We start from the raw sequence: 16,664 nt of genomic DNA on the forward strand, positions 1-16,664 counted from the left end.
CCACAGTCCAATGGTCAAGTGGAGCGGATCAATCAGATCCTGACCAGTTACCTCCGGCACTTCGTTAATGCCCACCATTCGGACTGGGTGGATCTCCTACCATGGGCCGAGTTCTCTTACAATAATCACGAGAGCGAATCTTCCTCCAAATCCCCGTTTTTTGTAGTTTTCGGTCAGCATCCTCGGATCCCATTTCCCGTCTCCACCTCGGTGGACAATCCAGCTGCGGAATCTCTCGTTAGCGAATTCTCCTCCATTTGGGAGAGTACCCGATCCGCACTCCTTCAGTCGTCCGAGCGGATGAAAAAACACGCTGACAAAAAAAGCCTGGATCCTCCACAATTTCGTCCTGGAGATAAGGTCTGGCTCTCGTCCAAGTATGTCCGGCTCAAGATTCCTTTCTACAAGTTAGGGCCTCGGTTCATCGGCCCACTGGAAGTTATCAAACAAATCAACCCGGTGGCCTATAAATTGAAACTCCCGGCCAACTTGCGGATCCCTAACTCCTTCCATGTATCTCTCCCGAAACCCGTGGTACTTAACTCTTTTTCCAAGTCTACAGGTACGCCCCCTGCTCCGGTTTCCGCTGAAAACGAGTTTGAGGTAGAGAACATTCTGGCCACCAAAAGGGTAAGAGGAAAGACCTTTTTTCTAGTAGATTGGAAGGGGTTTGGTCCTGAGGAGAGAACGTGGGAGCCCCGGGAGAACATCCATGCCCCTCTCATCCTTGATAAATTTCTGTCTGGCCTAAAAAAGGGGGGACCTAAAGGGAGGGGTACTGTAGAGTCGGCGTCCCTGCCTCCTGCTAGGCAGGGACGCTGTTCCCCTCACCTCTCCGCTCCGTACCCGGCGTCTTCCTCCCGCTCTGCTGGCAGCGCGCGCTGCTTCCCGGCCACTGTGCTTAGAGCGCGAGTGCGCGCTCCCCCTCTCGTAAAGGGGCCGCGCGCGCCGTCCTAAGGAGTCCCCGGCCAATGGCCGGAGGACCTCACCATATTTAAGGCACCTCCTCCAAAATGGAGGTGCCCGAGCAATGTTGTTGCATAGCCTATCACTCTGCTTCAGCCCTCAGGTCCCGTTACCAGATACCTGCCAGATTACTGCTTGATACCTGCCTGATACTTGTCTATCTGCTTACATTCCTGCGGTCCGACAGTCTGCCTACCAGCCCTGCCAGTCTGTCTATGGATCTGTTTGCCCGCTCACCTGGGAGCGCTCATCTGCTACCTGCCTGCTAGCCTACCTGGAAGCTCTGCCGTCACGTGCTGTGACCACCTGCCTGTCCAGAGACTCTTACCCGCTCACCTGGGAGCGTCCACCTGCTACCTGTCTGCTAGCCTACCTGGAGGCTCTGCCGTCACTTGCCGTGACCACCTGCCTGTCCAGAGACTCTTGCCTGCTCACCTGGGAGCGTCCACCTGCTACTTGCCTGCTAGCCTACCTGGAGGCTCTGCCGTCACGTGCTGTGACCACCTGCCTGTCCAGAGACTCTTACCCGCTCACCTGGGAGCGTCCACCTGCTACCCGCCTGCTAGTCTACCTGGAGGCTCAGCCGTCACTTGCTGTGACCACCTGCCTGTCCAGAGACTGTCCCAGTCACTTGCCGTGACCTCCTGCCCTTCTACCCAGAGACTGTCCCCGTCACTTGCCGTGACCTCCTGCCCTTCTACCCAGAGACTGTCCCCGTCACTAGCCGTGACTACCTGCCCGTCTTCCCTGGGAGCCACCAGCTTCCTTACAAGGACTGCCTCTTTGTATAGTTGCTCAGAGGTTCCACCTCCCAGACCCGTTACAATAATATGATGACTGCAATATACTAACAGGCTAAAAACTTTGATGGAAGTGCTTTTTAAATGTACTGTAGACAAATCACACATGAACCGCACAAAAAAAACCACAGCAGATAGCTGCGTTTTATATACACAGCATTTTTACTTCTAAGAGTGAAGGATTTGGCTGAAGAAAAAAAAATCCTGCAAAAACCGTTTGTGTGAACAGAGCTTTAAGCATCCACCTGCCAAATACCACAGAACACCTTCTTGGTTTTGTGGAGGCCATGGCTCAACTGGTCAGAGTTGTTTTGATTGCACAAAGGGTGCCTACATAATATTAGGAAGGTGGTTTTACGTAGAATCTATCAAGACATTTAGTATAACCAGAATACATGGCTGCGAAGGTAACAGAAATATAAATTCATGTATAACGATAGGAACTCAAAGAGATGAGCCAGTGCCATGAAAAATCTATTTGGCGCCAATGAGCCTGAAGTGCACGGACCCACCTTTTATTCCCTCCTAGCACCATTAAACATCCTGACAGATCCCTTTACTGTCACAACAGATCAAAGGATAATAAAGCCTTGTAAAAAAATGTTTAAAAGAATTGCTTTCAAGCAGGCTCCATTTGGTATAGGAATTTTAATTATTGTCTGTCACATTTAAAAACTGAGGAAAAGAAGAGGAAGTGTTAATGAGTCTTAACATGGGATGATAAACCATTTCTGCTGGCAAAACTAATGCCACACTGTTGGCATGAATAAGGCTTCTCTCCTGTGTGTCTTCTTCTATGTATCACAAGATCGGAATTTCTGATGAAACATTTCCCACAGTCAGAACAGGAAAACGGTTTCTCCCCTGCATGCATCCTTTGATGTATAGCAAAAACAGAGCTATTAGCAAATCGTTTTCCACACTGAGTACAAGAATACGGCCTCTCTCCCGTGTGACTTCTCAAGTGTACATTAAGATCTGAGTTTCTCATAAAAGACTTTTCACACTCTGGACAGTTATAAGGTCTCTCTTTTGTGTGAGTCTTCTTGTGCTTGATAAGTTGTGAATTACTGCAGAAACTTTTATTACATTCTAGACAGGAATATGGTTTCTCCCCTGTATGGCTTCTCTGGTGAATGACCAGGCTTGAGTTACAAATAAAATGTTTCCCACATTCGGAGCAAGAAAATGGTTTGTCTTCTGTGTGGCTTTTCTTGTGTTGGTTAAGACTTTTGTTTGTAATAAAGCACTTTCCACAATCGGAGCAGGAGTATGGCCGTTCACCTGTATGAGTTTTCAGGTGGATGACAAACTGTGAGCTTTGAGAAAAGCATTTCCCACAATACGAACAGGTGTATGGTTTTTCGCCTGTGTGTATTCTCTGATGTTGAACAAGACTTGAGCGGAAAGCAAAAAAATTCCCGCACTCTGAACAAGAATATGGCTTCTCACCTGTGTGAGTTCTCTGATGTTCAACGAGTTGGGAGCTGCTGGCAAAACTCTTCCCGCATACCGAACAGTAATAAGGTTTTTCTCCTGTGTGAACTCTGCGATGTACAATGAGATTTGAGCTCTTAATAAAACTTTTCCCACAGTCCAAGCAAGAATAGGGTTTTTCACCTGTATGTGTTCTCTGGTGCATTACCAGATGGGCTTTGGTAAGAAAACTTTTATCACATTCCTTGCAAGAGTATGGCCTCTCTCCAGTGTGAATTTTCTGATGTTGAATAAGAAGTTCATTTCTAGCAAAGCACTTTCCACAGACAGAGCATGAATATGGCTTTTCCCCTGTGTGCATTGTCTTATGTCTGTTAAGATAAGATTTGTATACAAAGAATTTCCCACACTCAGAGCAGCCGTATGGCTTCTCACCTGAATGAATTTCTTTATGCTGCTTAAGATGTGCTTTAGTTTTATAACATTTCCCACACTGAGCACATGAATGTATTCTCACGTTGTTATGGATTTTTTGATGCTTATGCAGATGAGATTCCATAGAAAAGCATTTGTCACAGTCTGAACAACTATAAAGATCATTTTCAGTTTTCAGGTCTCTGTTCGTATTTTCCTTAATATGAGCAGATGTAACTTCTTGATTATATGGGAAAGATTCCTTAATTAGATCAGATGGATCCTTGCATGTATCATCTGATGTTAAAGCACCATTGTCACATGCAAGCATGAAGGTATAGTGTTGAGCATTATCTAAAGAAGTGCCTTTAGGACCTTCACTTGAGGAAGACTGCTCCAAATGACATCTTGAATCCTGCTCTGTATGATCTATAGGTAACGTTACACCACTACAATATTCTTCTGCAAATAGAAAAGGTTCCTCCTTAATTTGAAAACTGGTATACTGTACATGATCTAGAGATGAACAGCTATCATTATCACAGAAATTTCTTTCAAATATGGAGGATCCTTCCGTACCATAGATATCAGGCATAGGATCGCTATGTGTGCCATCTGTAAGATTTTGTCCACCACACGAGAAGGACTCTTCCTTAATTTGAGGGGATGAGTTATGTGCAATAATGTCAGTGTCCATGAAATTTTCTGGATCAAATGAAAATGGTTCTTCCCTACTATAAGGGAATGGATATGCTGATAAATCTTCAAGAATAGTTCCTGTGGAAGAAAAAAAAGCAAAAAACTATAAATAAATGTACAGTGGGTACAGAGAGTATTCAGACCCTTTTAAATTATTCACTCTTTGTTTCATTGCAGCCATTTGGTAAATTCTAAAAAGTTCATTTTTTTCTCATTAATGTACACTCTGCACCCCATCTTGACTGAAAAAAAAACAGAAATGTAGAAATTTTTTTGCAAATTTATTAAAAAAGAAAAACAAATATCACATGGTCATAAGTATTCAGACACTCATATTTAAGTGCTGTCCATTTCCTTGTGATCCTCCTTGAGATGGTTCTACTCCTTCATTGGAGTTCAGCTGTGTTTAATTAAGCTGATAGGACTTGATTTGGAAAGGCGCACACCTGTCTATATAAGACCTCACAGCTCACAGCGCATGTCAGACCAAATGAGAATCATGAGCTCAAAGGAACTGCCCAAGGAGCTCAGAGACAGAATTGTGGCAAGGCACAGATCTGGCCAAGGTTACAAAAGAATTTCTGCATTACTCAAGGTTCCTAAGAGCACAGTGGCCTCCATAATCCTTAAATGGAAGAAGTTTGGGACCACCAGAAGTTTTCCTAGACCTGGCCGTCCAGCCAAACTGAGCAATCGTGGGAGAAGAGCCTTGGTGAGAGAGGTAAAGAAGAACCCCAAGATCACTGTGGCTGAGCTCCAGAGATGCAGTAGGGGGATGGGAGAAAGTTCCACAAAGTCAACTATCACTGCAGCCCTCCACCAGTCGGGCCTTTATGCAGAGAAGCCTCTCCGCAGTCCAAGACATATGAAATCCCGCAGAGAGTTTGCTGAAAAACACATGAAGGACTCCCAGACTATGAGAAATAAGATTCTCTGGTCTGATGAGACGAAGATAGAACTTTTTGATGATAATTCTAAGGGGTATGTGTGGCGAAAACCAGGCATTGCTCATCACCTGCCCAATACAATCCCAACAGTGAAACAGGGTGGTGGCAGCATCATGCTATGGGGGTGTTTTTCAGCTGCAGGGACAGGACGACTGGTTGCAATTGAAGGAAACGTGAATGGGGCCAAGTACAGAGATATCCTGGATGAAAACCTCTTCCAAAGTGCTCTGGACCTCAGACTTGGCCGAAGGTTCACCTTCCAACAAGACAATGACCCTAAGCACACAGCTAAAATAACAAAGGAGTGGCTTCAGAACAACTCTGTGACCATTCTTGACTGGTGCAGCCAGAGCCCTGACCTGAACCCAATTGAGCATCTCTGGAGAGACCTGAAAATGGCTGTCCACCAACGTTCACCGTCCAACCTGATGGAACTGGAGAGGATCTGCAAGGAAGAATGGCAGAGGATCCCCAAATCCAGGTGTGAAAAACTTGTTGCATCATTCCCAAGAAGACTCATGGCTGTACTGGCTCAAAAGGGGGCTTCTACTCAATACTGAGCAAAGGGTCTGAATGCTTAGGACCATGTGATATTTCCGTTTTTCTTTTTTAATAAATTTCCAAAAATTTCTACATTTCTGTATTTTTCAGTGAAGATGGGGTGTAGAGTGTACTTATGAGAAAAAAAGTAACCTTTTTAGAATTTACCAAATGGCTGCAATGAAACAAAGAGTGAAAAATTTTAAGGGATCTGAATACTTTCTGTACCCACTGTATAATGCTACACATTTTAGTTTAAAGAGGACCTCTCACTTGCTCAAACGATTAAGTTAAATGGCAGGTAAAAACCTCTGAGCTCCCCCGATTCAGCAGCTTCTTTCCATTTTGCGCTGAGTCAACCATTGCAGGGATATTCACATTTGTTGATTTTAATTAAAGCACACTGCTTGTACTGCTACAGCGCAGTCTTCTCTGGGGGCATGTGCTTTCACCCTTCCCTCCAGACTGTGCCAATCACAGTTAGGCAATTTATCTAGTAGTCTGGAGAGCTGTGCTTGGCTGCAATTTGGGAAAAAAAGTGAGTTGAACACTCTGAAGAAATGTCCAAATGGACTACAAGCAGAGGTTTCACATATTGCACTTCCAAAGCAACAAATAGGAATATCTCTGCAATGGAGCGATACAGTGCAAAACGGAAGAGTGGCAGAATCAGGGCAGCTAAGGGATATTTACAAGGTATTTAACTCGATTGTTTTGAACAATTGACAAGTTCTCTTTAAATGCTTTTTCCACTAAATACACTTATTACCCAACCACTATATAAGTGATGAATAATCATTGGGGATCTGAGTTTTGAGATGCTCACTCAGTTGGAACAAAGGAATTCTCTACGTGAATGAAAGATTCATGCGCATTCATGACCACTACTCTAATCACTGCTATTGTTCCGGTAGAGCAATAGGCAGTGCTCCTACAGGTAGTGAAGAAGAAAAAAAAAGTATTTGAACTCTACTTCTAGAATCCCACACAACCCAAGACAAAAGATGGGGGAAACATATTTCCCACACAAACATGGCTGAATAAGTTTCCTACCTTGAGATGTGAGGGTCTGGCACTTCTCCATCATGACGCTCTTATACAGATCCTTATGTCCTTCTATGTACTCCCACTCCTCCATGGAGAAATACACGGCGACATCCTGACACCTTACAGTAACCTGACACATAATGATAGGGTCATTATCTATTTGCCCCCTCAGATATAAGGTCCCAGTATTCCCAGCAGCGCTCACCTCTCCAGTCAGCAGCTCAATGATCTTGTTAGTGAGGTCTAGAATCTTCTGCTCACTGATTCTCCCATTGACCAATGAGTGAGTATTCATGACGGGGGTCTTGGAAAGCTCTCCTTCTGATAAACAAGGATGTTGCTTGTGTTTTGAGGGATCATTGGACAATTTCACAGGTTCATATTCCTAAGGTAGAAGAAAGACTCAACAAATTATAAGCCACAACCCATAATACCCTGAAGTCCCCTATAGTTTATGAAATTAGTTATCCATACTTGCCATCTTTTGAGAAAAAAACATCGAGATCCCCCCCCCCCCCCCCAAAAAAAATGTAGTGCATTTTTTATTTTAGCCGCAAAGTGAATTACAAATACTTCTCATCGAAAAACCAGACCCGCACTAAACCTCCCAATATACAAATCTTAGAAACCCCACCCCGGCCTGCGTACAGCGCCCACCCTGATACACATAAGTAACACCAGATGCCCCCTGCACACAGACCCCCGATTAGTACTGCCCTGTTACAAACCCAAACTATAACCCTTCCCCGTTTCCAGATGCCATCTAGACGCCATAGCAGGCCTCCGCAGACCCCACACCATCACTGCCCCTGCCCTCCGCTGGAGCATGTGCGGTGCCCAAGCTCTTTGTGTCCTCTTCATCCTCAGGACCCCTCACCTCTCCAGTCAGCAGGTAGAGCATCTCCAGGGTGAGATTTACTATTCTCCTAGTGATGTGTCTGTGGTCTTCATCCATGCTCCTGCCTGTGTACAAGATGGACACGTGGGGATGATTAATACTATAGATTTCATTATATCTCGGATTATTTCTAGTTTCTCTAAAGCTCCAGCACGTACCAAACCCAGACTCACCTATATCATTCCCGGTGCTCCCGGCGAGCCCTCTGTTACTGGCCACTGCTACAGCTCCGGTTCCTATAGTTTTAGTCGGAAACAGAACCCGGGGGTCATTGGGGAAAAGGATAAGTGGCACTTTCCGGCGTATGGAACGCACCGAACATACGCCACACTTTCCGGCTTGTGGAACGCATAGCAGGAAGTCAGTTGGAACGCAGAGCACAGAAGTGTTTGTTTCTTCTACATACCGTTCTTTAAGGGATGGTCCTGCTCTGCTCCCGTCCGTGTCTGGATGAGAGCGGGCTGGTGATGGCACGGTGATAGATTTCTGCCGGGTCACGTGGGTGAGCAGCAGATATCTGTAGATATCATATCATGGAGCTCGTCCCCATGGAGCCGCTTTGCTGCAGATTCACATTGAGGGAAATTATCTGCATTGAGAAATTCACCCTGTGAAGTGTGCGGATCCCTGCAGCCACCGTGGAGCTGCTGTGTGGGAACCCTCTTGGGCTGGAATGGGACCTGATGGTCACTGTTGGACCGCCATAGCTTAGGACAGGTCTCCAAGCAATGTATAGGAAACGCTGCCATATTGTCCTGATCCAGGGTATGCATGCTGTAACTACATGTGAAAAATATCACCGCATGAAATATTAAGAAATGTGCTGAATATTTTTTTATTGTTCATGTTAATGAATTTCAATGCTCTAATTGACAAGTGTCACAAACTAATGTGCACTCTCACTGGTTTCTGCACAAGGGCCTATGCTCAGGCTATCACTGTATAGCATGGAGCACGTGCGCCTGTCCGCATTGCGGAAATACACTCAGTGCATTTATGCATTCAATTTGCAGCTTTGACTGGCCCAAAACTTCACACGCTCATTATTATTATTTATTATTAAGCGTCATTTATTCCATGGCGCTTTACATGTGAAAGGGGTATACATAGCTAACAACAAGTACAATAATTTGAACAAAAACGAGTCAGCGACTGGTACAGGAGGAGCGAGGACCCTGCCCGTGAGCGCTCACAATCTACAAGGGATGGGTGAGGATATAGTATGTGAGGGTAGAGCTGGTCGTACAGTGGTATGGTGGAGCGGTGGTTACTGCAGGTTGTAGGCTTGTCGGAAGAGGTGGGTCTTCTGGTTCCTTTTGAAGACTTCCATTGTAGGCGAGAGTCTTATATGTTGGGGTAGAGAGTTCCAGAGTAGAGAGGATGCACGGGAGAAATCTTGTATGTGATTGTGGGAAGAGGAGATAAGAGGGGAGTAGAGAAGGACATCTTGTGAGGATCGGAGGTTGCGTGCGGGTATGTAGCGGGAGACTAGATCACAGATGTATGGAGGAGGCAGGTTGTGGGTGGCTTTGTATGCCAAGGTTATGGTTTTGAACTGGAGTCTCTGGGCAATGGGGAGCCAGTGCAGGGATTGGCAGAGAGGAGAGGCTAGGAAATAGCGGGGTGGATTAGTCGGGCAGCAGAGTTTAGAATACATTGGAGAGGTTCGAGAGTGTTAGAGGTGAGGCCACAGAGCAGGAGCTTGCAGTAGTCAAGGTGGGAGATGATGAGGGCGTGCACTACTGTTTCTGCAGATTCTTGGTTGAAGAATGTGCGGATTCGGGAGATATTTTTGAGTTGGAGTCGGCAGGAAGTGGAAAGGGCTTGTATATGTGGTTTGAAGAAGAGATTAGAGTCCAGGGTTACCCCCGAGGCATCGAGCTTGTGGGACTGGGGAGAGTGAGCAGCTATTAACTTTGATGGATAGGTCAGATGGGGGGTGTTTGCGACCACTCATTGGCCAAAACACAGTAGGGAGCCTGCTCCCAGCCTGGAATATCAACAGATAAACAGTACAGACCAAAAGTTTGGACACACCTCATTAAAAGATTTTTCTGTATTTTCATGACTATGAAAATTGTACATTCACATTGAAGGCATCAAAACTATGAATTACCACATGTGGAATTATATACTTAACAAAAAAGTGTGAAACAACTGAAAATATGTCTTATATTCTAGGTTTTTCAAAGTAGCCACCTTTTGCTTTGATGACTGCTTTGCACACTCTTGGCATTCTCTTGATGAGCTTCAAGAGGTAGTCAACGGAAATGGTCTTCCAACAATCTTGAAGGAGTTCCCAGAGACACTTAGCACTTGTTGGCCCTTTTGCCTTCACTCTGAGGTCCAGCTCACCCCAAACCATCTCGATTGGGTTCAGGTCTGGTGACTGTGGAGGCCAGGTCATCTGGCGTAGCACCCCATCACTCTCCTTCTTGGTCAAATAGCCCTTACACAGCCTGGAGGTGTGTTTGGGGTCATTGTCCTGTTGAAATATAAATGATGGTCCAACTAAACGCAAACCGGATGGAATAGCATGCCGCTGCAAGATGCTGTGGTAGCCATGCTGGTTGAGTATGCCTTCAATTTTGAATAAATCCCCAACAGTGTCACAGAGCAAAGCACCCCCACACCATCACACCTCCTCCTCCATGCTTCACAGTGGGAACCAGGCATGTAGAGTCCATCCGTTTACCTTTTCTGCGTCGCACAAAGACACGGTGGTTGGAACCAAAGATCTCAAATTTGGACTCATCAGACCAAAGCACAGATTTCCACTAGTCTAATGTCCATTCCTTGTGTTCTTTAGCCCAAACAAGTCTCTTCTGCTTGTTGCCTGTCCTTAGCAGTGGTTTTCTAGCAGCTATTTTACCATGAAGGCCTGCTGCACAAAGTCTCCTCTTAACAGTTGTTGAAGAGATGTGTCTGCTGCTAGAACTCTGTGTGGCATTGACCTGGTCTCTAATCTGAGCTGCTGTTAACCTGCGATTTATGAGGCTGGTGACTCGGATAAACTTATCCTCAGAAGCAGAGGTGACTCTTGGTCTTCCTTTCCTGGGGCGGTCCTCATGTGAGCCAGTTTCTTTGTAGCGCTTGATGGTTTTTGCAACTGCACTTGGGGACACTTTCAAAGTTTTCCCAATTTTTCGGACTGACTGACCTTCATTTCTTAAAGTAATGATGGCCACTCGTTTTTCTTTACTTAGCTGCTTTTTTCTTGCCATAATACAAATTCTAACAGTCTATTCAGTAGGACTATCAGCTGTGTATCCACCAGACTTCTGCACAACTCAACTGATGGTCCCAACCCCATTTATAAGGCAAGAAATCCCACTTATTAAACCTGACAGGGCACACCTGTGAAGTGAAAACCATTTCCGGTGACTACCTCTTGAAGCCCATCAAGAGAATGCCAAGAGTGTGCAAAGCAGTCATCAAAGCAAAAGGTGGCTACTTTGAAGAACCTAGAATATAAGACATATTTTCAGTTGTTTCACACTTTTTTGTTAAGTATATAATTCCACATGTGTTAATTCATAGTTTTGATGCCTTCAGTGTGAATGTACAATTTTCATAGTCATGAAAATACACAAAAATCTTTAAATGAGGTGTGTCCAAACTTTTGGTCTGTGCTGTATCTACAACCTCTTTTTTTCTTAAAGAGAGACATGTTTTACACAGTTTCACACACTGTTCTGGACTATTGGAATTTGGTCTCAAAATTTTGCATTATCGGAATTTAGCTAAAATTTAAATTTTAAGCCTTCTGCTTATCCCACTTCTGACACCAAATGTTTTGCCAAGTATTTAAAGGGTTTGGATACGTCTTTAAAGAAGGCAATTAATTTTTATTATAATTAAATGATTACAGAAAATAGGAAATAGTGTGATATTGTGTACACTTTTGCATAATATAAATCACAAAGGTAAAGTACTTACACTGCACACTACACAGGAAGAAAGAAAACTTCACCAGGACCCTACACATCATCTGTCCGGAAACATCAGGTGTGAGAAGCAAACAGTGAAGACAGAGAGATTCCTGGGATATCCACACTGTGGGCGTCCCCTCCAGTCCATAGGTTAACTGGCTTCTGTCTTAGCTGAAGTCTTCCCCAACTGATATATTGTTAAGAAACAAATTCTTGCGCAACCAAGTGTTCCACAAACTCTAACAAATTCTATATGTCCAATATAGTATCTCTCTTCTGAGTGGCCAGCTCTTCAGATGTCAATCTACTATGGACAAATACGTCACCAGATGAAATATACCAAAAACTCCGGGAACCGAATATTTTACCATACTATAAACATAATTTCTCACCAAACATGGATACCGAAACTATGCAGTGTAATGCACACGTCCGGACTGACTGGCGTGTGCGTGATTAGTGATTCCACTGTGCCATGAACCGGAGAGTGCCTGGAGGGGCGTAACTAAGTATCTGCCCGATCCGACCAAGGTTGCACGACGGCATACGACGCCAGTGCACCAGGGAGGAACCGAGCAGAGGGACCAGGTGCCACTCCAGGTCAGACCCCGGACATGGCTGTTGACCCACACCGGGGAATACAGGAACTGGCAGGCTAGAGTGCAGGCTGGGTAGGGTCCAGTACAGACTGGGAGACGGGTTCAGAGCCGCAGATGCGGTAGACAAGGCTGAGCAGAGCGAAACCACAGACGCGGTAGATAAGGCTGAGCAGAGCGAAACCGCAGACGCGGTAGACAAGGTTGAGCACAGCGAAACCACAGACGCAGTGGACAAGGCTGAGCAGAGCAAAACCGCAGACGCGGTGGACAGGGCTGAGCAGAGCGAAACCGCAGACGCGGTAGACAAGGCTGAGCAGAGCAAAACCGCAGATGCGTTGGACAAGGCCTATCAGAGCAAAACCGCAGACGCGGTGGACAGGGCTGAGCAAAGCAAAACCGCAAGTGCGGTGGACAAGGCTGAGCGGGCTGGAACCGCCGAAGCGGTAAGTAAGACAGGAAAGAGATAAATCGCCGAAACGGTAAACAAAGATAAAGCAAAGGGGACAGGGCTCTGTTCACACGGAACAGACTGGAAAAGAAAGGCAGAACCCGATACACACAAGGTACTTGCAAAGAAGTAGCGAAAGGACTCCAACTCACAAACGTAAGTACAATGACAACGAGTAGAAGTTAGGTGCAGGTTCAGACTCTACAGAAAAAGAGCAAACGGACATAAAGAAAAACAAGTAAGAAGCTAGGAGACAGTTCAGACAAGAACAGTTACTGCAACAAAATGCAGGAACGAGCCTAGGTAAAGCCAAGTGCTGGTTCAGACACTGCAGAAAAAGGGAACAAATGGACATAAAGACAAAACAGGTAGGAAGCTAGGAGACAGTTCAGACAGGAACTGTACTGCAACAAATACCGGAGCGAGTCTGGGTATGCGGCCCCCAGAGGGCGGGACGAACAGGCTAAGAGCGTGTTCACATGGGCCTGGAAATACAGCCTCCAGGAAGGCAGACATACAGCTGGCTAGAGTACACAGACAAGACACAGTTCAGACACGGGAACTGATACCGCAAGGCAGGAAACAGACAGGACCTGGCACATCAGTGACTAGAAGCCAACTGAAAGAACAAGATGCTCAGGCATGGATTCCAAGGAGGAGCTGGTTTAAATACCAGGTGACAGACAGCAATCGGCTGAAGATGCATTAGGGGTGTGTCTGCAGCAGCTACAAGAAACAGGAAGTTCGGTGGGCGTCGCCCTAAGCAGCCAGAGCAGAGCAAAGCAGACAGTATGGAAAGAAGCCAAAGTAGCAGTCTGGACTGGAAATCAAGTGCGCGCTCTTGCACAGTGGGAGATGGACCACTATGCAAGGACGCCGCCAGGTATGTTACAGTACCCCCCCCCCTTACGCCCCATGTTCTTCAGGCCTGCCAGAATCTTCTGCAGGGAATTTGAGGGCCAATCCTTCTCTTCAAGGAGATTACTTCTACTGTCCACAGGAAGAGACAAAACTGGTCTCATCTGGGTAGCTAGGATGCTACCTCCTATCCAGCCATCCTCAGCAACAGACGAAACGGGTGGAGTACCAGGAACAGCACACAAGGAAGTCTCTCTCCACTTATTATCAGGTAGCACCCCAGAGGGTTCAGGAGACAACTGGAAATCCTCCGCTGGGTTGGAGGGGTGCAGAGACTCGGGGGTAACCTCTGCTTCGGGATACATCTTGTCAAGCTCACAGGATGAAATGGGCGAGGTATACGGTACCAGGTGTAGTGAAGTCTCTCTCCATTTGTCATCAAGTGGTATCCCGGAGGATTCAGGAGGCAACAGGGGGTCCTCCGCCCGGTTGTAGAGGTGCACGGACTCGGAGGTAATCAGTGCTTCGGAGTACCCTTGGTCAGGCTCACCGAGTAAAGTGGGTGAAGTATCAGATACCGGGTGCAGGAAGTCCTCCTGTGTGGATTCTGGGTGGGCAGCAGTCTCTTCGGGCAGGAGAACTGGTGCACTACCCACGCACATTACCCGTCGGGGCTGCTCCGGGATACTGGGAAGTGAAGCTTCAGCAGGGACTTCAAGGTTGGGATCAGGAGGTCTTTGGGAGGACAGACCCTGGCGTGACGGCTTACCTCTATGCCTAGCACGTCTGGACTGCCTCTTGAGGTTGGGAGAAGTATTCCGGAGAGCGTAGTCATCCTGTATGGATTCTGGGTGGGCAGTAGTCTCTTCGGGCAGGAGGACTAGTGCGCTACCCACACACATTACCCATCGGGGCTGCTCCGGGATATTGGAAAGTGAAGCTTCAGCAGGGGCTTCCGGGTTAGGGTCATCGAAGACCATTAGAAAAGCCACCAGGAAAGCCTGCAGGTCCAGGACGATAGGATCCTGTGCTTCCCATAGGGGGGTGATCCATTTCAAGGCATCACCCGCTAGGTAAGACGTCATGAATCCCACCTTAACCCGATCGGTGGGAAAATAAAGAGGGTAGCCTTGTCTACCGCGTCTGCGGTTTCGCTCTGCTCAGCCTTGTCTACCGCGTCTGCGGTTTCGCTCTGCTCAGCCTTGTCTACCGCGTCTGTGGTTTCCCTCTGCTCAGCCTTGTCTATCGCATCTGCGGTTTTGCTCTGCTCGGCCCTGTCCACTGCGTCTGCGGTTTTGCTCTTCTCAGCCTTGTCCACCGCTTCTGCGATTTTTCTCTGCTCAGCCCTGTCCACCGCGTCTACGGTTTTGCTCTGCTCAGCCTTGCCTACCGCGTCTGCGGTTTTGCTCTGCTCAGCCTTGTCTACCGCGTCTGCGGTTTCGCTCTGCTCAGCCTTGTCTACCGCGTCTGCGGTTTCGCTCTGCTCAGCCTTGTCTACCGCATCTGCGGTTTCGCTCTGCTCAGCCTTGTCTACCGCGTCTGCGGTTTCGCTCTGCTCAGCCTTGTCTACCGCGTCTGCGGTTTCGCTCTGCTCAGCCTTGTCTACCGCGTCTGCGGTTTCGCTCTGCTCAGCCTTGTCTACCGCGTCTGTGGTTTCGCTCTGCTCGGCCTTGTCCACCGCGTCTGCGGTTTTGCTCTGCTGGGCCTTGTCTACCGCACCTGCTGTTTCGCTTTGCTCTGCTTGATTACCGCATCTACGGCTCTGAACCCGTCTCCCAGTCTGTACTGGACCCTACCCAGCCTGCACTCTAGCCTGCCTGTTCCTGTATTCCCCGGTGTGGGTCAACAGCCGTGTCCGGGGTCTGACCTGGAGTGGCACCTGGTCCCTCTGCTCGGTTCCTCCCTGGTGCACTGGCGTCGTATGCCATCGTGCAACCTTGGTCGGATCGGGCAGATACTTAGTTACGCCCCTTCAGCCACTCTCCGGTTCATGGCACAGTGGAATCACTAATCACGCACACGCCAGTCAGTCCGGGCGTGTGCATTTCAGCATGCTCAGGCCATGGTTCCCGTTGAGCCCCACGGCCTTCGCTCTCTGAGACGTTTTCCAGCGAATACGTGCATCTAGAAGAAATTTATTTTTTTTTTGCTACTAGCTGAGTTCCAGGCGAATTACCCACCCGTCCAGATGGAGCTTTCTGCACCCGTTCCTGCGGATCCGCCACGGTACTATGGGGATCCAAGACAGAGTCGTGCATTTGTGGAGCAATGCATGCAAAGCAGACAGTATGGAAAGAAGCCAAAGTGGCAGTCTGGACTGGAAATCAAGTGCACGCTCTTGCACAGTGGGAGACCGCTATGCAAGGACGCCGCCAGGTATGTTACATGCAGTAATTGGATGATAATATAAACCTACACCATTCTCATTAAACAGTGATAAGGGAACTATTTGGTATTGGGTGTGTAACGGGTCCGGGAGGCGGAACCTCTGAGCTACTATACAAGGGGGCGGCCCTTGTAAGGGAGCGGGTGGCAGTCTCTGGATGAACGGACAGGGAGATACGGCAAGTGATCAGGGCAGTCTCTGGGTGAACGAACAGGGAGATACGGCAAGTGATCAGGGCAGTCTCTGGGTAAGGGGTAGGTACGACCTGTGATGGCAGAGCCTCCGGGTAGGCTAGCAGGCAGATGGTAGATGGGTGCTCCCAGGTGAGCAGGCGAGAGTCTCTGGAATAGCAGGTGGTCACGGCACGTGACGGCGGAGCCTCCGGGCTGGCAGGCAGGCAGGTAACGGAGAAGCGCTCCCAGGTGAGCGGGCAAGAGTCTCTGGAATAGCTGGTGGTCACCGCAAGTGACAACGGGACCTCCGGGCTGGCAAGCAGGCAGGTAACGGAGATGCGCTCCCAGGTGAGCGGGCAAGAGTCTCTGAGATAGCTGGTGGTCACAGCACGTGACAACGGAGCCTCCAGGCTGGCAAGCAGGCAGGTAACGGAGAAGCGCTCCCAGGTGAGCGGGCAAGCTGGTCCATAGACAGACTGACCGGAGTAGTAAGGCAGACCGTCGGACCTCAGGCAAGCAG

At 47.7% G+C, this 16,664-nt stretch overlaps 1 protein-coding gene across 1 annotated transcript; it reads right to left on the reverse strand.

Moving 5' to 3' along the window:
* Positions 1-2,395: 2,395 nt before the first annotated feature.
* On the reverse strand, positions 2,396-8,043 carry LOC141273821 (uncharacterized). Its single transcript, XM_073686201.1, has 5 exons — positions 7,922-8,043; positions 7,728-7,813; positions 7,056-7,235; positions 6,857-6,980; positions 2,396-4,394 (listed from the first exon to the last, which is right to left on the reverse strand). Exons 2-5 carry the CDS (start codon positions 7,803-7,805, stop codon positions 2,464-2,466), a joined length of 2,313 nt encoding a protein of 770 aa, XP_073542302.1. The 5' UTR covers positions 7,806-7,813; positions 7,922-8,043; the 3' UTR covers positions 2,396-2,463.
* Positions 8,044-16,664: the final 8,621 nt, after the last annotated feature.

The sequence above is a fragment of the Phyllobates terribilis genome, unplaced genomic scaffold (assembly GCF_046119375.1).
Source record: "Phyllobates terribilis strain yellow unplaced genomic scaffold, ASM4611937v1 Scaffold_5__5_contigs__length_657084704, whole genome shotgun sequence".
Lineage (NCBI taxonomy): Eukaryota > Metazoa > Chordata > Amphibia > Anura > Dendrobatidae > Phyllobates > Phyllobates terribilis.

What these genes read in the sequence shown, in the direction of transcription:
- LOC141273821 (XM_073686201.1), bottom strand. Translation starts at nt 7,805, where the DNA reads ATGGATGAAGACCACAGACACATCACTAGGAGAATAGTAAATCTCACC. An exon ending in TCTACCTGCTGACTGGAGAG is followed by an intron (nt 7,236 to 7,727) that starts GTGAGGGGTCCT and finishes CTTCTACCTTAG; the next exon opens with GAATATGAACCTGTGAAATT. An exon ending in TTGAGCTGCTGACTGGAGAG is followed by an intron (nt 6,981 to 7,055) that starts GTGAGCGCTGCT and finishes ATTATGTGTCAG; the next exon opens with GTTACTGTAAGGTGTCAGGA.